At 37.2% G+C, this 20,525-nt stretch overlaps 5 protein-coding genes and 1 non-coding gene across 7 annotated transcripts; 4 read left to right on the top strand and 2 right to left on the bottom strand.

Annotated features, from left to right (window-relative positions):
• Positions 1-1,945: 1,945 nt before the first annotated feature.
• LOC105168255 (protein CORTICAL MICROTUBULE DISORDERING 4) lies at positions 1,946-4,717 on the top strand. The gene is made up of 4 exons (XM_011088261.3): positions 1,946-3,169; positions 3,254-3,448; positions 3,617-3,708; positions 3,810-4,717. Exons 1-4 carry the CDS (start codon positions 2,387-2,389, stop codon positions 4,525-4,527), a joined length of 1,788 nt encoding a protein of 595 aa, XP_011086563.1. The 5' UTR covers positions 1,946-2,386; the 3' UTR covers positions 4,528-4,717.
• Positions 4,718-7,706: 2,989 nt separating this feature from the next.
• Positions 7,707-8,460, bottom strand: LOC105168254 (FKBP-type peptidyl-prolyl cis-trans isomerase). The gene has a single exon (XM_011088260.3). It carries the CDS (start codon positions 8,370-8,372, stop codon positions 7,806-7,808), a length of 567 nt encoding a protein of 188 aa, XP_011086562.1. The 5' UTR covers positions 8,373-8,460; the 3' UTR covers positions 7,707-7,805.
• A 1,883-nt stretch (positions 8,461-10,343) lies between these two features.
• LOC105168253 (Transducin/WD40 repeat-like superfamily protein) lies at positions 10,344-13,605 on the top strand. 2 transcript variants are annotated; one of them, XM_088884254.1, is made up of 2 exons: positions 10,345-12,235; positions 13,215-13,605. In XM_088884254.1, the coding sequence occupies exons 1-2, from the start codon at positions 10,449-10,451 to the stop codon at positions 13,219-13,221; spliced, it is 1,794 nt and encodes a 597-aa protein (XP_088740380.1). In that variant the 5' UTR covers positions 10,345-10,448; the 3' UTR covers positions 13,222-13,605. The 2 variants fall into 2 exon arrangements, with proteins under 2 accessions (XP_088740381.1, XP_088740380.1); XM_088884255.1 differs by lacking the exon at positions 13,215-13,605 and having other exon boundaries at positions 10,344-12,239.
• A 613-nt stretch (positions 13,606-14,218) lies between these two features.
• Positions 14,219-14,290, bottom strand: TRNAG-UCC (transfer RNA glycine (anticodon UCC)). The gene has a single exon. It is a non-coding gene; the product is annotated as a tRNA-Gly (tRNA).
• Positions 14,291-14,346: 56 nt separating this feature from the next.
• On the top strand, positions 14,347-18,634 carry LOC105168251 (Radical SAM superfamily protein). Its single transcript, XM_011088253.3, has 9 exons — positions 14,347-14,609; positions 14,784-14,860; positions 15,357-15,459; positions 15,980-16,077; positions 16,213-16,343; positions 16,652-16,760; positions 16,980-17,171; positions 17,265-17,401; positions 18,186-18,634. The coding sequence occupies exons 1-9, from the start codon at positions 14,378-14,380 to the stop codon at positions 18,472-18,474; spliced, it is 1,368 nt and encodes a 455-aa protein (XP_011086555.2). The 5' UTR covers positions 14,347-14,377; the 3' UTR covers positions 18,475-18,634.
• An 873-nt stretch (positions 18,635-19,507) lies between these two features.
• LOC110012398 (PHD finger-containing protein 1-like) lies at positions 19,508-20,290 on the top strand. Its single transcript, XM_020695780.2, has one exon. The coding sequence runs from the start codon at positions 19,508-19,510 to the stop codon at positions 20,288-20,290; it is 783 nt and encodes a 260-aa protein (XP_020551439.1).
• Positions 20,291-20,525: the final 235 nt, after the last annotated feature.

Raw genomic sequence — 20,525 nt, 5'->3', positions numbered from 1 at the left:
AATTATAAATACATCCCTGATGTTTGATGAAATTATGCAATCCTTTAACTGAGATATGAAATTATCAATTGCCCTTATGGTACTTTTTATTTTTAAAAAAAAATAAAAACTTATAAAAAAAATCGAACGGGATTGATGAAAAAATTTTAAAAATTATAAGAAGTTTACCTACTTAGTTCATAAAAAAATAAAAAATAAATAAAATTATAATTTTTAACCCACAAAGACATTTTGGTTAGTTTAGCATAAAAAATAGATGAAAACCTAATAAATTGGGCTAATTGTTAGACGACCGTTAAAATCAACGAGATATTGGTAATTTTTCAAACAAAGAGGGGCATTCCTAATTATATCAAATCTCAGAGAATGTCATTGTAATTTACCCTTATATTTTTTCTCTCTTAAATACAAAATTATTATATGAAAATATTAAATGAGGGTAAAATTGAACACTTATATAATTTTTTTACTAACGTCAAAATTTTTCATTCAAATTACAATAAAATGGGATCAGCAATTTGCAGAAAGAGTTGAGTATAAATTTAAAACTTAGTTAAGAAAAAAATAATTTTTTTACTAACTTCAAAATTTTTCATTCAAATTACAATAAAATGGGATCAGCAACTTGCAGAAAGAGTTGAGTATAAATTTAAAACTTAGTTAAGAAAAAAATGTAATTTCACATTTTGATATGGTGGCTAAATGTAATTATCCCTACTAATCATATATTGCTCATTGAAAAGAAGTTCATGTAGGGTTGTGTTTTTTCAATTTTTAACAAAATGCAGCAAAATATTATGATGAGAAAAAGTAAGATTGTGTCGAAATGGGAAACGTAGAGATTGAGCAGAGAATGTAGGATTGTGTTGAATGAAACTCTTAGGAATAAAATTGATAAAATTTGGTATATAAGTATTACTTAACATAATAAAAAACAAAAAGGTAATGAATTAATGATTTTCAATTTAAAATAAAGTTTTCTTTTGCAAATTTCACGTAATTCAAATATAGCCAGATTGATTCAACATACATTAAAATTTTATAGAACATGAAAATACTATTCGTTTCACGCCAATCATGTATATATTACAATGAAATACGGATTTAGTGGAAACTTCGGAATTTTACGACAGACATTTAGGTTTTTTTTTTTAATGGGTTTAATGTAATTTACTCCATGAGATATTTTAAATGAGCAAATTACCTCATTTGAAAAAAATAATAATTTATCTCCATGTATTTTTTAAAATAGAGCAATTTACCCTCCATTTTAAAAAATACATGGGGGTAAATTGCTGCATTTTAAAAAATATAGGGTGATAAATAGCTATATTTTTCACTTAAGAGAATAATTTGCTCATTTTTAATATCACAGGGGACTAAATTGCATTGTTCTCTCTCTCTTTTTAATATCGTGGGATTTCGTAAATATTCATAAAACACGATGAATTTGTTAAGATAAATTACATCAGCATTCCCTAAAATTATATTTAATTATACAAGTACATTTGTTTAAATTGTAACTATACGTTACATCGACATTTCTTCAAAAGAAAAAATGAATTATTTACATTCGTTGACGAATAATCTATTTATACAAATTACCATATTTTTTGCATAATTATGAAAACTACCCCTAACAGCAAAAAAATAGGGGTAATTTATGTAATGATGCTAAAGTTTATAAGGGTTTGTCTAATTTTTCAAAAAAAAGAGGCGATTTGTATAAATAATATTGATATTTTGGTAGGTATATATGTAATTATATAAAAAATATGATTGATTTTTATAAATAAATCATAGATTAAGGAATATAAATATAATTATTCAAATAAAAAATAACATACAAATAAACCCCTACCGGTAATTAGGAAGAGTAAGTTTAAAGGTAATTTATTTTTTACCCCAAATAAACCGCATATTCAAAAAAGACTACTAATAAGTTGGGAGTACTTGACCCACCATGAAGCACATGACCGTTATCCGCAACGTTCCGAATTCACAGAATTTAAAATCTTCCATTGCTGCCGACCGTTGGGACTTCATTCCACACCTCACACGACACCACCGCTCTCTCTTCACTCTTCAGTCTTCACTACTCGCAAACTCTCCTTGGAGAAATGAGAATTTTGTCTCCAGACAATTAAGAAACCCCCAAGTATTCGGAGAAATTCCTCTGAGAGGACTCGTCCCTTTTCCCATCTTTTTCATTCTAGCCCAGAATTATATAGGATTCCTCTTTACATTTCTTGATTTTTTTTTTCTTTCTTTTGGGGAATAGATAAGAGTATTGCTTAATCTATCTTGATCAGGAGGGGCGTTTTATTGGACCATTGTTTTTTTGAGAATTTTGATATATATTTGGGTTGATCTTTTGAAGATTTACATGGCGTCCTTGGCACCTGGGATTCTGTTGAAGCTTCTGGACGGGATGAACACAGGGGTGAAGCCCACAAGCGAGCACAGGAGCTCGCTTTTGCAGGTCACAGACATTGTTCCCGCAGATCTTGATGAGAAAAACCTTTTACCAAAACATGGTTTTTACATCAAAGTTTCGGATTCTTCGCATTCCATTTATGTGAGTCTCCCTTTTGAACAAGATGATCTTGTTATGAGCAACAAGATGCAGTTGGGTCAGTTCATTTACGTTGACAGGTTGGAGCCCGGTTCGCCTGTTCCTGTCGTTAGGGGCGCCAAACCGCTCCCAGGGAGGCACCCTTTGATGGGCACACCAGAGCCATTGATGGGGTTGAGAGCAAAGGGGGAGAAGAATGAGCAGAAGCCCAATGTTAAATTGTCAGCTCCTAGAAGGGGTTCTTGGGGAACAGGGCCTAATGGGAGTGAAAATCCTCTATCACCTAGAAATTTGAAGCCGGTCCCATTGGACTTTGACCAGTGTACACCGGTGAAGGAGAGGCCGCCTAGTGCAGTGAAATTCTCCGGGAATTTTCCTATGTCACCGATGATAAGAGGGAAAGCTATGAGGGATGGGAGCGCGGTGAGGTCTTCAGTAGGTGGTGCTTTCTTGTCTAAAATGGTGGAGGCTAAGGGAGAAACTCCATTAATTCGGAAAAGTTGTGCTGTCACGCCTTCCTCGTCTAAGTTCTCAAGGAGCAAAAGTGTTTGTGACAGAGAGCATAGGATTTCCAAAAGTACCTTCAACATAGCTGTAGGTACATTTTTGCACTAATGCAGTTTGTTGGGCTGCATGTCTGTAACTTGCTAATGGTTGTTAAATATTTTCCTATTTCAGGAGAACAAGAGCTCGACGCCACCTCCAATATTGAGGAATGTGAACACAGCGGATTCCGCCATTGTTGGTGGAAATGCAGAGTCTCACTCAAAGCCGAAGATTGCTTCACAATCTCGAATTTTATCTGGTGATTCAGACTCCATAAATACAAGTCTTCACATGAATTTACCTGGAAAGCTCAGCAATCTTGGAAAGGTGAGCTGCACCTGCTCTCGAATTTATCTAGATTGCGAAATTGGGTTATAGAGTAGAAGATGATTTTTACAATTTCATGAGAAGAAGGTATATAGTCCATAGCTATGCTAATTTTTGGCGAAAGTTGCTGTAATTAACCCAAATATCTCCTCATGTTAATGCATTTAGGAGGCCGTGCAACAGCGAGAAACAGCACAGAAGGTTGCCCTTCAAGCACTAAGAGATGCCTCAGCCACCGAGAACCTTGTTCGCTCTCTCAAGTAAAAAGTTATTTCTGATGCGAAAGCCTATCTATAAACTCTTGACTTGATCGTTTCTTGTGTATAAGCCCTGCTATAACATTCACAATTTTATTGCTCAGGATATTTTCGAACTTGACAAAATCAGCTAAACTAGATGACCCATCAACCTGTTTTGATCAATTTCTTGAGTTCCACAACCAAATTGTGCAAGCAGTGGCAGAAATGGTGTCCATCCAAGCAGCAACTACTGCTAGTGAAACAGCTAAAAGATCAAATGCAGAACCAAGGGAAGCTACTGGAAAGTATCATGAAGAAGAAAGCTCAGTTTTACATGAACTAATCCCCAATTCTGTGGAAGGACAACCAAACTCAGAGTCAAATGCATCAAAAAGAAGGGCTGCCCTATACAAATCTATCGCAGCTTTTCCTGAAAGAACTGAACAGAAGTCAGTTTTGGGAAAACACTTGAGATCTTCAACTCTGAACCAGAAGGCAACTTCGGAGAAAAAGGGAGTAGCGGCCTCTGAAGCTGCAGGAGAGAATGATGAAAACAAAAAACCGGGATCATCTTGCAGTTTGTCGAGTAGCATCAAATTGGGGAAGCAGATTGAAACTGAAGCAGGCAACTGGTTTATGGAGTTTCTAGAGAAAGCAATGGAGAAGGGGACGAGAAAATCAAAAGGAACGGCAGAAGGTGCTAGAAAATTGCCTCAGTCACTTATATTGAAGGTGATCAATTGGGTAGAAGTGGAACAGAGTGACCCAAATAAGAGGCCGGTGCATCCTAGAGCTGCAGTTATAGCCAGGAAGCTCAGGATTAAGATGAAAAACCCTTGAGTTTTGCATCAACTATCGTTTGTCAGTTATGAAAGTAAACTGCTATAGTTCCGCTACATGTTAGTGTGATTAGGTCTTAGATTTTGAGCATAGATCCGGTATAAGATTGCATCTAACATATCATTCTTCCATGTTTTGTACTGAAATTTATTCTGTGTTGTTTAGTAAATCTTCCACCTTTTTCTTTGGAGTTTCTATTTCTGTTTGATTTTCCACCACTCCAGATGACAATCTTGGCACGGCAGTCTCTTTACAGTGCAGGAAACAGATGACTGAAGAAAATAAGAGAAAATTGTCGATGCTTAGCAGAGTCCAAACTGGACCATGTATCAGTATTTACTTACATTAGCACATATCATTTAAGAACTAACAAACAAGTCCGATACTTTTGCATGAAATTTCCCCTATTTTCTGAAACCAAACTGCATTAGGTGCTGCTGCTGGGCCAATAAAGAAAGATAAAAGAACAGATGACCTAGATTTTTAATCATCATGAGAAAGAAAATACTGGGCTGAAAATTCACCATCCCCATGCTTCTAGAGTCTTTCTAGACAGTCATCAAATGAAGAAGAGTGAAATAAGAATGAATTTAGGCTCTGGCATGAAGATGTCATTGAACAGATTTGAATTTCTTGTAGAACGAAACATCTCACAGGTAAAGCGAAAGGTATTGTTGACCTTGACTCTTGTGACCTCCCACACGCTTGATTCAAAATTGTTGTTGATCCCCCTGAGTAGCTTACTTGATATCGGTTGCCTTAATTTCACGTGAATGTTGGTTAGGCTGCTTTGTTGTTTTTGTTTTTACTATTTCTGTTACTACATTGTTGTCTGCCTACGGTTGTTAATTTCTGTATGCTGTAACTTATTGCTTGTTGTTGTTCACTACAAATTTCTGCAGCTTATCGCGTGTTCCTATTTCTTGGTTGTTATCTCTGGAACACTCTCATCTCTTTTTGTCTTATGAGCATGCTTAGGTTGTATCCCAATTTTGAGCATACATAGTTATTGCTTTGATGCTCCACTATTTTGATTTGAGAGCTGAAGTTTCATGTGACTAATGTACAGTTAGCTCTTCTCTCATTTGTTGCATTACAACTGTTGATGGTACACCACTTTTGGTGACAATAGTTGATTGCTTGTATAGCTTGATCTGCAGGTGCTAGTTGGAACTGATGATTCGAGTATAATGGCAGAAACTTTTTGATATATTGGATTACTGTCACCAACTTTGTCATCCATCTTAGCACGTCTCACTTTTGTAAGAGAGTAGTAATCCTTATTTATGTTTTTGTGATTTATTGTAAGAGAGTAGTGCTTCTCGTTTATACTTTTGGTGAATATTTGTAAGAGAATAATACTCTTTTTTTTTTTCCAGCTTTTTAGAAATGATAGGGAGTCAGTACCCCCGTTGTAAATTTGCTCGTTTTCTGATCTTAATGAAGAAGGGTCGGGGACTCCGAAAAGCTCCCCCACCCTCACCCCCAAATGATTTAACCAAAAATAAAAAATAAAAATCAGCAGGGTTAAATACAAACATTATAAGCAGGTGAAACCATAAAACCATCAAGCTATCACGTATGCATACATCTTCACCTGTAAGAAACCAAGAAATTGTTCATCTTATCGCAGGCACAAGAACATTAGATTTTTCGTTGTATTGGTAAAACCAATGTTGTGACTAGCAGATATGAGCCAAATTTTCTACTTGTTAAGGCCAGCCTAATTTTAGTGCTCTGAAACCTTACCTGTCTTGCTGCAGAGACCAAAATGGAAAACAAAACCCAATTTTGCCAAGACAAATATACTTCAACAGTCTATTTGCTTTTTTATTTATTTATGATGGATATAATCTTATGATTGAAATTGTCAACTTAACCACTTAATGGGAGATTCTTTCAACTGCTGCACACTAGCAAGAGAGGAGGTGTCATCAGGACGACATCCTGAAAAAAGAGAGAGAAGGAATCTTGTGAGGATGCCTCTGACCTGCCAAGTCAAGAGTAGTTTACAGATACGAACATATTTCATCACATTTGGGTGAAGCTGTCAATTGAAAAATGCACGTATTAGAAGACAGCTTTAAGCATAACATGCACACACTACATGCATTTCTGAGTGATAGGGTTTCAGCTTACATTAATGTCACAGTATTCACTCTCCTCTCCATAACATCAGTATGAAATCTTTCCAATTATGCGCTTCTTATGAAATTCAAAATGCCACTATTTCTTATTGTATCTGTTGATCATTAGTCCGACTTAATGTAAAAGTCTACCAACTTCGTACAAGTCCAATTAAAGTGGTCCAACTGATGTCAATGCATGCAAGTCTTGTTTCATCATAATACAATGTGCCGTAATTAAGCGATAAGTTAGTAGTCTAAACAAACTCAGCAACCCTATTTTCCTTTTCTCGACTAAAGTACCCAACAACATGTTCCATAATAAATCCAGAGTGATGCATTTGCTTGTTCACCACTGCTTTACTAATCTTCTTTATCAGCATAAAGCACTCACTAAAAAGATAGAATAATATTCAAAAAGATATAACGATAAACTTTAGGAATGAAGATCGATTATCATATTCAAAAAAGATATAACAATGAACTTTAGGAATGAAGATCGATTATCATACTACACAACATTTCTTCAGCACGAAAAGTGAAACATCTATTAACTAACCTCTTCATGGCATAGATCAACTTGTTCAATTCTGTATCCCTTTGCCTTACTCCTATCCAGAACTCCAAATGCTTTCCTATTAACTATGCGAAAATCACATCACTTGACCAACCACCATCCGATGAACCAAGCAAGATATCGACTTGAGAAGCTTCAGGAATCGACTGAACTTGTGCCAAGTAATAACCACCTAGCACTGTACAACCACTGAACTTGTACATGTATAAATAATACAATTTCAGCATATGTTCATGCAGGCTAGCATAAAGAACACCCTCACCCAACCGACAAGAAATCATCTTGTAATTACATCGAGCTGATTAGTAACGGTAGAAACAACAAGCTAAAAGCAATCATTACGAGCAAAATATGCCGGACCAAACATGTATTAAACTCCAGTCTCCCGCAAAAGAGGCACACACTTCTTTCATTGAAGCTTGTCACAGAACACAATTACTGAAATACTAAAGCAACCATTAAAATAACACTTCAGATCATTAAACAAGAAATGCACAAAACTCAGATCAATTAAGTGAGCAATACATTAGTACAAAAACGTTGTAACAACTTATAATTCACTTCAAGAACTGCCATCATTTTTCAGACTGTGGCCACACACTAACTTTTTCTTTCTCATACTTTACATACAACGCGGAAACAGCAGCCACAAAGTACACCTGAATGAAAACAATAGCAGGGGTGTGATAATTAATTACTCCCTTGCCCGTAGCCAGCTCCACTAAGAACAAAGCGGATAATCCCAGAATTGCAATCCGTCCATTGATCCGCTCCGAATACGGACTGAATCCGAATTCCACATTCAACCCCTCTGACACTGCCTCTTTTAACGGCACGGGCGGGAGAAATACGCTCGACCCAGAAGCTCCCGACCCGGTTTTCTTCCCCTTCCGGGACTTCCGGATCTCGGCCTTTTTCCCGGTTCCACTGCGGTAGCGGACACGGACTTGTGAGAGGCGGTTCTCGAAGCTGTCATCCTGGTCGGGTGCGGGCTCGGACGAGGTTGAGGTGGAGGAGGAGTCCTCTTCCGGGGCGGCGCGAGGTGGCGCGTGGAATTTCAGTGTTGGGTTTGGCCTTGCTGATGATGGGAATGTCGTGTTCGGTTTGTGGAGTCGCAGCGTTGAAGGTGGTAGAGTCGCCATTGTTGTTTCTGGTTACTGGTAGTTGGGCTGTTCTGTTTCGTGTGGCCGTTTATTTTCCTTGATTATTGTGTTTTTTCATGATTCTGAGGTTGAGGGGATTCGATGAGTTCAGGAAAATATCTGCAACACCCCAAAATTACGGCGTTTTACATTACCACCTCAACTCTTTATGAAACTTAAAATTGAACCCCTTACTTCAACACCATGCTGCATAATAAGATCATTTTGATCCCATTTTGGTATGTATAAGACGGTAAATAATTTGAGTTGAGTTGAACACATTATTATTCAAATTTATTTTAGTTATTATAGAGTTTCAAAAATTACATTTCAATTTGATTTGATTGTTGATTTAATCAAGCTTAAACTATGATTCGAGCTTGAATGGTATACTTTTAACTACATTTTGTTATTTCTATCATAATCAATTCGAGTTCAAGTTGGGTTTAAAATTTAATTAGATAAAAAAAAATCTTCATGTTTGGTTTGTTAAGGTTAATGAATTGAGTTCAGACAAACTTTTATCACTTGATTTCAATCAAGTATCGAGTAATTTGATTTTTTTTTCCAATCATAAATGTATTTGATATTGTTTAAATTATAAAACAATTAAAAATATATTTATAAATGTTAATATAACATAGACAAGTTCAAACAAGTTTGAGGACGTAGGATCAAATCTCACGGACACGTAGTTATACACCTTATGTGAGTTTGTGCACAACGAGTTTCAAGTTTCTAGTTGTTCAGGACTAGCATGTACCAGCCCGCTACTATTTATGACTAGTCATGGGCCTTTAAATAGGCCTTAATTGAATCTATATATAAACCCACGCCTAGCCCATGAATTGGCCGAACCAATACTAGATCAGATCCGAAATGGTCTATTTTTTTATATATATATAAAGTTGAGGTTTTCTTTTGAATAATTACTTAAATTTATGATAAAAAATTATAACTAGAAAAACCAATAGTTAAGACTATATAATAAATTTAATAATAATTTGATGCACAATCTTACAATAATAAATGTAGATGATAATAAATTAAAAAAGAACTTAAAATAAACTTCAAAGAAAATGAAGGAGTGTTAATAATCTAAAGTACTAGAAAATTAGAAGTATAACAATAATGATAATGATTTTTACAGTTTCAAAAGTATAAAAAATATTAAACAGTCACTTTTGAAAAGTAAAATAAAACTCATATGCCATTTATTATTTTAATAAAACCAGCCTAGCCCAATCTCGCTAAAGACCAAGTGGTCATGGGACATTGGGCTGATCTGATCCCAAATTTCAATACTTATGATTGGTCTGGTCCCAAACGGATCTGAACCAATCGAGCCTAATTTTTTATTGGTTTAATTCGATTCCAGGCCATTGCGCATCTTAATGTGAGTTGTTATAATTTATTTATTTTTTTGGTCTTATAGAGTATTGCTTATTTTTTCGAGACGTGATAAATCATGTATGTGTTCTACTTAAAAAAATATTATATTCATGGGCAATAATTGAATTTTTTTTTTTGAAGCGAAGTGATGGATATTTTTCTATTACAATCATCAATATCTAACAACTATTAACAACAATAATAATCATATACTATTAATAAATATCAAATAACTATATCTAATAAACACTACAGTTAAAGAAGTACTACACTTATTATTAAAGTAGAAATATCCCATATGTTGAGATCAAAACCACCAGGATCTTAAAATCACGAGGTCTCAACTTCGTTGATTGAGCTAGGTCTCAACTTCGTTGATTGAGCTAAGTTATGTCGGTACTGATAACTTAAATTTATGCATAATTGTAATTACTTAATTCAAAAAAATTATTATATGATTTAAAATTATATTTGAGTTATTGTTAAAGATTCTTTTTTTTTTAAATTTGAGTTTGGTTTGTATATTTACATAAAAATTGAAATATAATAAGGATGGGAATTGGGATTTATCCTCCTCCCTAATTCCCTAAAAAGAAATTGGTATATTTAAACTCCTCTGGCTCGAGAAACAGCCGCCAGATTCTTCTTCCCCTATTTCTTCTGATTGAGCTCTAAGCCCTAACTATGGATCTCCTGCAATCCTACAGAGACACCGACATGGATGGTGACGAGAACAACGACGACACTTCCCCGCCCCCGGATCCACGTCCGACCACAACTGCCGAATCGGATCTTTCACCCGACTCATCACCGGTCCGGATTGCGCTCCCGGCCAAATCCGCTGCACCCAAAGTCGACGACACCATGCTCTCCCTCACCGTCGCCGGACAGGCACATTCCTCGGCCCACAGACCCATCGACCCGACCCAACACCTCGTCTCCTTCAACCCCACTTACGACCAGCTATGGGCTCCCATTGTGGGCCCCTCTCATCCGTACGCGAAAGACGGCCTTGCTCAGGGTCTCCGCAATCACAAACTTGGGTTCGTGGAGGATGCGAATATAGAATCTTTTGTGTTCGATGAACAGTATAATACTTTTTATAAATTTGGGTACGCTGCTGATCCTTCTGAGAACAATTATGTGGGTGATGTTGAAGGGTTTAAGAAGCACGATGGGGTTTCTGTGTATAATATACCGCAACACGAGCAGAAGAAGAGGAAATTGGAGAAGAAGAAGGAGATGTTGGAGGAGAATGAGGGAGGTGATCAGGTGGATGAGGCTGAGGTAGAGAACCCGGCAACGGATACATGGTTGATGAAGAATAGGAAGAGTCCATGGGCAGGGAAGAAAGAGTGGGTGCAAGGGGAGTTGACTGAGGAGCAGAAGAAGTATGCTGAGGAGCATGCGAAGAAGAAGGGCGAGAAGGAAGGGGGTGAGAGGGAGAAAGGGGAAGCACATGTTGATAAGACTACGTTTCATGGAAAAGAGGACAGGGATTATCAAGGCCGGTCGTGGATTGCACCGCCTAAGGACGCAAAGGCGAGTAATGATCATTGTTATATACCAAAAAGATTGGTTCACACTTGGAGTGGGCATACGAAAGGAGTTTCAGCTATTAGGTTCTTCCCCAAGCATGGTCATTTGATATTGTCTGCTGGGATGGATACAAAAGTGAAGATCTGGGATGTTTTCAATTCGGGGAAATGTATGAGAACTTACATGGGGCATTCCAAGGCTGTGCGAGATATATGGTTTAGCAATGATGGGACGAAGTTTTTGAGTGCTGGGTATGATAAGAATATTAAATATTGGGATACCGAGACAGGGCAAGTCATATCTACTTTTTCAACTGGGAAGATTCCTTATGTAGTGAGGCTTAATCCGGATGAGGATAAGCAAAATGTGCTGTTAGCAGGAATGAGTGATAAGAAGATTGTCCAGTGGGATATAAACACGGGGCAGATTACGCAGGAGTATGATCAGCATTTAGGGGCAGTTAACACAATTACTTTTGTGGATAATAATAGAAGGTTTGTTACCTCAAGTGATGATAAGTCACTGCGGGTATGGGAGTTTGGGATTCCGGTGGTTATAAAGTATATTAGTGAACCCCATATGCATTCAATGCCTTCGATCTCTTTGCACCCAAATTCAAATTGGCTTGCATGTCAGAGCTTAGATAATCAGATACTTATTTACAGTACCAGGGAGAGATTCCAGCTTAATAAGAAGAAGAGGTTTGCCGGACACATTGTAGCAGGGTATGCTTGTCAGGTTAACTTTTCACCTGATGGACGGTTTGTCATGTCAGGAGATGGTGAGGGACGGTGCTGGTTTTGGGATTGGAAAAGTTGCAAAGTCTTTAGAACTCTCAAGTGCCATGAGGGAGTTTGTATTGGTTGTGAATGGCATCCATTGGAACAGAGTAAAGTTGCAACCTGCGGCTGGGATGGCTTAATCAAATACTGGTAAGAATTCTCATCTGTGGACTGTGGTTCAACATGAGTAATCCTTCTAATGATGCTACTTATTTCTTCAAGAATTTGTCTGTTTAATTGCTTGAGCTCTTGAATGCTTTGGTTATCTGCTGTTATATTTGCTTAAAATTGACTGTGATGACTGGTGATATTTCCTGGAAGTAGATGTGTTGATTATAGGGAAATATCAACTATGAGAAGGAATCATTTCTACGCTACTGTATGGAGCTGTTATAGGGAGTTGGTGGAGCTAGGAATTTGACCATAATATTAATGAAAACTATACTATAATGTAATAGTTTTTTTGATTTTGGTAAATCTGGCTTCTATTAAGGGAAGAAAGAGGATATACTTTTCATATGATGAAATCAGACTGCATGCTGTTCTTTCAAAAAATAATAATAGATTAGTGATTGATCCTTGTTATGAGAGAGCAGTTCTGGCCGTGTGAAGAACCTATCCGTTTCTTCTAGGGGAGCTGTACAGTCATTGCAAACTTTTTAAGTGAATGAACTTGGATAAATTAGGTTGTTATCACACATATGGCCGTTGGCTTACTTCCTCATTGGAACCAGACGACAGAAAAAATGCAAATTGGTCCTACTCCGCTTCACCTAATTCACCATGACAAGTGTCTTCCATTAGTGTTTATTCTTATCCTTAAATTCTGATGTTTCTATCCCGCGGGCAAATTTATGTTGAAGATTCGGCTCATGTGGAGTTTTAGCCTGTAAGGGGTCAATATATTCTCATAGAGGGCTCGTTTGTTTGCTAAGTTCTGAAGTGTCTGTTGTTTGTTGAAGAAAGAAGAGAAAACCTTGGGACTTTGGATTGGATGCATCTGTCTGTGGCTCATGACAGTGGAACTTTCTTGACCTCGTTAGCATGTTTATGGACTGATCTCTTCTAACCAACTTCACCAAAGAACACCCACCGATACCAGAGATTCTAACTTTCAACTGTTTTGCAGGGACTAACTTGCTGGGTCAATGACTGGATTGTGTATCTACTCGTTGGTCATCTTCCCAGAAGCTCATTACTAGAGAGATTGACAGAGAGGAGTAGAAACAAGGCTTTCCTTTGAGATTGGATGAAGTTGAAAAGAAATCCAGGCAGAGGCCAATCCCCATGTACTGTACTTAGTGAATGTCTGTTTATTATCCTGAGTAGTAATCAATATACTTCCTTATGCACCGAGAGAAGTAGACAGAGAAACACCTTTGTATCCTTATTGCGTTGAAGCTTCTGAAAAAAGAAAGGTCATCTGAACAAATTTCAGGTTGTAATGAATGTTTTTTTGTTGTCCTCTGTAATATTAACAACCAATCAATTGGCAAGCCCTTTGATATTGCTATGGTGAATCTATTCCACTTAGCTCATCACATCCTCCCCTCCTGAAATATCTCATCTCATAACACTGTGTGTTTACCTTTTTAGCTTTATGAAGAAGTAATCGTAGTAGAGTTGATTGATCATGATGCTCTCTTGTTTATGAAACAAAATCCCCTATAATAATAATAGTTGAGAAGCGGACTGATGCCAAACGACAAATCCCAATTTCAGCATTGCCCAAAACTCTATCACAGTGTTTGGGTTTATTTTTGGCCCATTTTTGAGATGGGAAAAAAATGGACAATATCTGCCTTTATTTGTTTATTAAAAAAATTATATACATACTCATATATATAAAAGAGACGAGATTTAATAATGAACAGTAGTTTTTGTTTCCCACTGAACAATATCGAACATACCATACTTATTTTATATTATCTTTAAAAATAAATCAAAACATACACATTATCTTTAGCACATATTTATTTATCTTTATTTTTCTCTTTCTATGTCCACATAATTTACCAAAATAAGTCAAAAATGAAACTAAACATAGTGTATTATTTTCCCTTAAATGATGTGAGTTAAAGAGGCTACAGGTCAAATTCCAGCAAAAAGGTCGAAAAACATATGAAGGACAATTGCGTTTGCCGGGAGTCGAACCCGGGTCTATTGCTTGGAAGGCAATTATCCTAACCGTTGCACTACAAACGCTACTTGTTAATGCCGGTCGCCTTTATGTAATTGTATTAGTTTTGACAGTACAGTATTTAGTCTGGATGTTAGACTGGTTGGGTGGCAATGGAGATGAAGCTGAGCCGCGGCCCCTGGCCATGGATGAGGCGGCAGTTATTCTCCCCCTTTCTGACCACGACCATTCACCCCTTCTCTTTCTCATCAGTCCCATCTACTTCCATTAGTTCACCACCTCTCACCACCCACTCTCTTTTTCCTCATTCCTTTTCCAATGCCCGCTCCCTCTCAATTTCTGCAGCCGCCACTCTTCAATCATCTCTCTCTCCCACCCCTGCAGGTATTACTGCTTTTCCCTTCTCTGCAAACACTTTGTTACGCAACTTAACTTTACGAAAATCCCTATATTTCTTTTAATTTTTACTTGTTCTTGTGGGTTGTATTTTCTTTGAATTTTCCACTCATTTTTTTTTTGAGAATAAAGAAATTCTCTATTCATGTTTGTGCTTATTAGAGGGCCAGGAGAATAGTGGGATTCCAATGAAGGGCTCCAAGGTTCTTTTAAAAGGGATGAGATACCATGAACTCGAGGTAGTTTTCCTTTTCTCGTATTCACTGTTTTTTTCTCTTCTTATTCTCCTTCACATTTTAGCTTCAACCTTCACTCAGAAATCACGATCAAGTTTCAAATTTACTTCTTTATAGCTAAACATGGCAATTCTGTGGTTTTTATTGATGGCTCAAAGCTGACAGACTTAACTGTATAGTTGGAATCTACAAAAGCTGCATTGCTGGAGATCTGTATGAGTTGCTTGTTCAGTATTCCTATTGATCAACTCCTGCTGTAAATTTTTGCTTCCCTCATGATCTTCTTTTTCTTGGTTGTTTATTTCAATAGCTGCTTTTGGTTTTGCTGACCTTTCTTCTTGTATAAGTCACGAAAGAATGTCAATACTTGTAGTGATTGACTGATGTAATGCTTAGATCATGTTCTTCCGTTTTGCTTTAGAATATGATTGCAGTTTTAGTTATGTATGAGTTTGTCATTATTATGTCTCCTACTGATTTTTTTAAACTGCTGCAACAGAAATGGGTTCAGTCTCATGGTTATAGGCCTGCTCAGGCTTTGATGTTATGGAAACGCCTCTATGGAAATAATATTTGGGCTCACTACAATGAAGAAATGGAAGGTCATTTCCCTCTATCTGGGTTCAAGTACTTTTGAGCTAGTTTTATGCTTTGCGTCGTAATATGATATGAATTCCATATGCACCTCTTTGAAGCATTTATCTCCATACACCCCCTGTTTTGAGTGAATGCAAGACCAGGGGATTGAAGAAAATGTGAATTTCCCACATAAGAGAAAAGTAGATTGGTTGAAAGGAAAGTCACTCTGTTTGGTCCGCAAGGATCTATTTTAACAAATGTGCTTGTAATCAAATTTCAGTTATCCAATAAAGTTTTCAGCTTAGTTATTGTTTCCATTATATCCTTTACATGTTTCCCTTTCACAGAATAAAAAGAAGAAATCGTATTTTCCCTTGGTTTATTCCTCGCTTTGATCTGTTTGACTTTACTATATTTTGTTTGTTTTGCAAAAGAAAACAAAACAAGTATAATATGTTTTCCACCAAGAGTTCTGAAGACGCATACAATTTCTTACTCTAGTTGTTGGGACTGGAATTGACTCTGTTCATTTGCTACTGCTAGGCTTGAACAAGGACTTCAAGGGGATGTTGGCTGAACACGCTGAATTCAAGGCATTACATTTTAAGGATATGCTCACAGCATCTGATGGAACCAAGAAGGTGAACACATCATTTTTTACTATTATACTGCCTCTTTCTCACATGTTACTACTTTGCATTAGGTTTCATAGATTACTTTCATGCACTTGGACTGTTTTGAGAACTATCTCATTTGGAAGTCACAGGAGGTTACAGATATTATTCACATTGGATGATGGGCTGGTGATAGAAACTGTTATCATTCCTTGCCGTAGGGGCCGAACCACTGTATGTGTTTCCAGTCAAGTAGGCTGCGCGATGAATTGCCAGTTTTGTTACACTGGAAGGCAAGAACATCACTCTCGATTATTTTTCTGGCATTTTTCTTATAACATCTGCATAAGACTAGAAACGTACTCTCGGCATATGCCTCTTACTTAAAGATAAACTTTTGCACTGAAATATTGCCTTCCTTCTGCGGACTGAATATGATGAAGGGTAAAGTCAGTTCAAGTTAAATGGGTTAAGGCTATACATGTACTCTTCAAGTGCTTTAGAAGTAGGACATATTTGGAGTCCTGGAAGCGTAGCGACTCCCTGTTGTATATTTTTTCAATATAGTAATTCTGGTGGCTTGTGGTGATTTGTTTTGCAGAATGGGATTAAAACGAAATTTGTCTGCTGCTGAGATAGTGGAGCAGGCCGTTTTTGCAAGGCGCCTTCTGTCGCGTGAAGTTGGCACCATAACCAATGTTGTATTCATGGTAACTGTCTACTAAACATTTATGTCTATCAGTCAGATCATTTGAGCTGACATCAGTAGTCTTAAGCTACTACTACTAGTCCTAATGGCGTGACAATTATGCATCAATTGGGTTGCCCATCCTCTAAAATCTTATCTGGCCAAGTCTAGTTTCCTATGTTCTAAACCTTCCGCATATTGAGCTTTGTAAAATCACTGAATATATTTAACCTCTTTATAGGGAATGGGTGAACCACTTCACAATATCGAGAATGTTATAAAAGCGGCAGACATATTGGTAGATGAGCATGGCCTTCATTTCAGTCCTCGGAAGGTCACGATTTCAACCAGTGGGCTTGTTCCTCAAATAAGACGTTTCCTTAAAGAGTCTAACTGTGCATTAGCTGTCAGCTTAAATGCTACAACAGATGAGGTACTTATTTACTATCCTCTTCCCTTTCGTTTAAGTTTCTTATTGCTCAATCAAGGGTTTCATAATTCTTAACTGGTTGGGAATATTATGCAGGTGAGAAACTGGGTCATGCCGATTAACCGCAAGTATAACCTACGGTTGCTTCTGGACATGCTCCGCGAGGAACTTTGTTTGAAACACAACTACAAGGTCTTGTTCGAATACGTAATGCTTGCAGGAGTTAACGACAGGTCAGATAGCCTTATGTGTTGTTTCTTTTGGTGCTTGGCAGTCAATTATTTATAAATTCTGCTTGATGCATTGCAGTATGGCTTCTTCTGCCGTGAGTAAGATGCTTGCTTTCTAAACCAAAAAGAACACATTCTGGAAATTCATGCTCTAAAATTGATCAGTTCTCGAAGATTCATGCTTCTGAGCATTTGAATCCTATTCCTACTGCAGTTCAATTAATTCTTGATACGAGGCAACATGCTCAAAACAATGAGCACCTTTGATTTCTACAGGCTTGAGAACGCCTTAAACAAGGAATGGACTTAATTAAATCCTCCTTTTCCTTGAAAAGGTCCAGTATTTCATATTACAGAGAGTTTCTAGTTGAACATTTTATGTAAGAAGCCTATTCATTGGCTTTTTGTTCATCACATTTGGATACATACTAAAGAAAACATGATCTTTCTTCTAACAAAAAGGGGATGTTAATTTAGTTGGATTTCATTGCACGGGCTTGATATTTGCTTGATTGTTTAATCTTTTGCCAGCTTACTATCATAAGGCAACAATTCAAGAATTGTGAAGGTCTTTGTTGGTGAATGTGTTTCTTATCCATTTCCAGTGTGTGCTACACATTTATAAGTTCTAGTATTTTGACTCCATCTATATGTTCCCATAAGTACACAATTTTCTTGCAAGTTTTACTGAAAGACAAACATAAATATGTGCAAAAGCGCCACGTCATGTCTTTTATTGATATTTCCGTCCCTAAAACGATACTGATACCATATTTTCTTTTTGCAGCATTGAAGACGCCAAGAGGTTGATCGAGCTAGTCCAGGGCATTCCTTGCAAGATCAATCTCATCTCTTTTAATCCTCATTCTGGGTCACAGTTCAAGCCGACCAGTGAAGAGAAGATGATTCAGTTTCGTAATATCCTTGCCGAAGCAGGTTGCGTCATATTTCTAAGACTGAGTAGAGGCGACGATCAGATGGCTGCCTGCGGCCAGCTTGGGAAGCCAGGTGAAATCCAGGCTCCCGTGCTCAAAGTCCCGGCTAAATTTCAAACTGCCGTCGAGGCTTCGGCTTGAACACAATATTTGGTTGTTTCTTGGCTCCCAGCTTAGACAAATTCTCATCCTGAAATCTAAAGGATGCATGCTTTTATTTGGTTTCAACTGTTTGGTTGCTGATGCCAGTTTGAGGTAGTTCATTAATTAATTGCATAATGCTTTTTTCCTTTTGAGAAAATCGTTATATTTTAGTTATTAATTGTTGGTAACTACAAAAACATATCAAATTATCACCAATTAGTAATATTTTAAAATTAATCAAATAAACAAACACATTTTGATAAAGTTTTAGCCTTATGATTTCAGAGTGATGGAATCTCAACTTTTTTATTAAGGTCTCATTAAGTGTAAGATCATACGTAAAATAATCATAATTACATATATATTCAACCTCGGACAATAAATTCCAGACATAAGCTAATATTCCTCGAATTAATTATTACAATTTTACTTTTGTAAGAATGAGGGGGTGGCAATACAAATTCATTTTGATAATTTTGTCTTGTAATTTTTAAAATTTGCACATTGAGAATTAAAGCAACAAAAATTCACCAAAATGACTGGAAAAATGGACCCAATTAAATTCAGCACATAAATATTTTCGGTCATATTAACGAATTCAGACCATTTTTCCTTAATATGAAAATATTTTAAAATTACAACACCAAATTATCAAATTTAATTCATACAAAAGTAAAATTTTATCATCCTTATATAACTAAAATTGTAATTTTATCTGGCCAAGAAGGTTTCCTATGTTTAACTTAAAACTGTCAGTCAAGTTATTTTCCTTTTCGAGCAAGAAAGTAATACTAGAAATAGTCTACTATCAGGAGTCCTTTTCAACATAGGAACTCTTCTTACCTAAAATACTACCGTCCGCCAAGTCTTCAACAAAATCCTTCTTCAAATACACTTCCCTTTTCCAACTGCATTTAGGATTTCCTTCAACTGTCCCCATCATCAACTCATCTATATATATATATAACCTCAAACCTCATTGTACAAACTCACACGTTCCTACACTCAGAAAAATACAAATTCAAGAACAATGGGAATCAAGAACATCTGTCTACAATGTGGTGATGTAGGATACGAAACATCCTTAGTTTACTGCAACAACTGCCAGGAATGCGCTGTACATCGATATTGCATGGATGTAATGCCCAACCCCAACGACAAATCTGTCGATTGGCTTTGCGAGGACTGCATAAAATCCAAACCATCGAAGAAATTCAGGAAGAGAAGGCGGGTCGTAGTGGAATCCGATAATGAGATCACCAGGCGGGAACCAGGAGTTGAGACCAAGAGCAAGTACATGGAATCGGAATGTGATAACGAGGTTTTGTGCAAAGGAAGCAAGGGCTTCTTGTATTCTTTCGCTGCTGCTGGAGGGATAACATGCGCAGAACCCCTCGTTCGTCCCATCTGGACGGGGTGTTTCGAAGTTGAATCCGGCCGCCGACGAATGGAGGGTTTTGCTGCTCATTTGTCTGTAAGATCGTGCGAGAAAGTGATCAATGAGGCTGCCGCGTTCGAGAAGGTGATGCCGGTTGAGATTCTGCAGAGGTCTTTCGTTTGGCCGAAGAGTTTTGAGGCGTCAGGGCCGACGGATGATAATATTGCGGTGTATTTCTTTCCGTCTCTGATGAAGTACGAAGACGTTTACGACTACCTGGTTTTCGAGATGATGCGGGACGATGTTGCAATGAGGGTTCGGGTGAGGAACGCGGAGCTATTGATTTTCACTTCGGTTGAGTTGCCATCGAGGTTTAGGAGATTCCAGGGGAAGCTTTATCTGTGGGGAGTTTTCAGGGAAAAGCAGGCTGCCTAGCTGGTTGTCTGAATGGCGCTTAAGTTTTCTTGTAGAGGATGGCATTATCTTAGTGTAGTATTTGATAGGTACTGTATGTTGAGACAATCTTTCTAACCAGATGAAGGTATGGATCATCAGAGTTAGTTCCACTCATGTACGTAGTTGTTTGTTGCCTAGAAAGCTTGTTTGGATAGAAGAAGGGTTTAATACAATTTACTCTAATAATCCCATATTACAAATTCTAGAGTATACA

Source organism: Sesamum indicum, linkage group LG8 (assembly GCF_026168435.1).
Source record: "Sesamum indicum cultivar Baizhima isolate 11 linkage group LG8, ASM2616843v1, whole genome shotgun sequence".
Taxonomy (NCBI): domain Eukaryota; kingdom Viridiplantae; phylum Streptophyta; class Magnoliopsida; order Lamiales; family Pedaliaceae; genus Sesamum; species Sesamum indicum.
Note: the sequence above shows the minus strand (reverse complement) of the source record. Positions and strands in the feature narration are given on the sequence as shown.

Bases quoted from the DNA above. Each gene is read 5' to 3' on its own strand.
- LOC105168254 (XM_011088260.3), bottom strand. From the start codon at position 8,372: ATGGCGACTCTACCACCTTCAACGCTGCGACTCCACAAACCGAACACG.
- LOC105168255 (XM_011088261.3), top strand. From the start codon at position 2,387: ATGGCGTCCTTGGCACCTGGGATTCTGTTGAAGCTTCTGGACGGGATG. The intron at 3,170-3,253 runs GTAGGTACATTT...TTCCTATTTCAG, and splicing joins AAAGTACCTTCAACATAGCT to GAGAACAAGAGCTCGACGCC. The intron at 3,709-3,809 runs GTAAAAAGTTAT...TTTATTGCTCAG, and splicing joins AACCTTGTTCGCTCTCTCAA to GATATTTTCGAACTTGACAA.
- LOC105168253 (XM_088884254.1), top strand. From the start codon at position 10,449: ATGGATCTCCTGCAATCCTACAGAGACACCGACATGGATGGTGACGAG.
- LOC110012398 (XM_020695780.2), top strand. From the start codon at position 19,508: ATGGGAATCAAGAACATCTGTCTACAATGTGGTGATGTAGGATACGAA.
- LOC105168251 (XM_011088253.3), top strand. From the start codon at position 14,378: ATGGAGATGAAGCTGAGCCGCGGCCCCTGGCCATGGATGAGGCGGCAG. The intron at 16,344-16,651 runs GCAAGAACATCA...TTTGTTTTGCAG, and splicing joins CAGTTTTGTTACACTGGAAG to AATGGGATTAAAACGAAATT. The intron at 17,172-17,264 runs GTACTTATTTAC...AATATTATGCAG, and splicing joins TAAATGCTACAACAGATGAG to GTGAGAAACTGGGTCATGCC.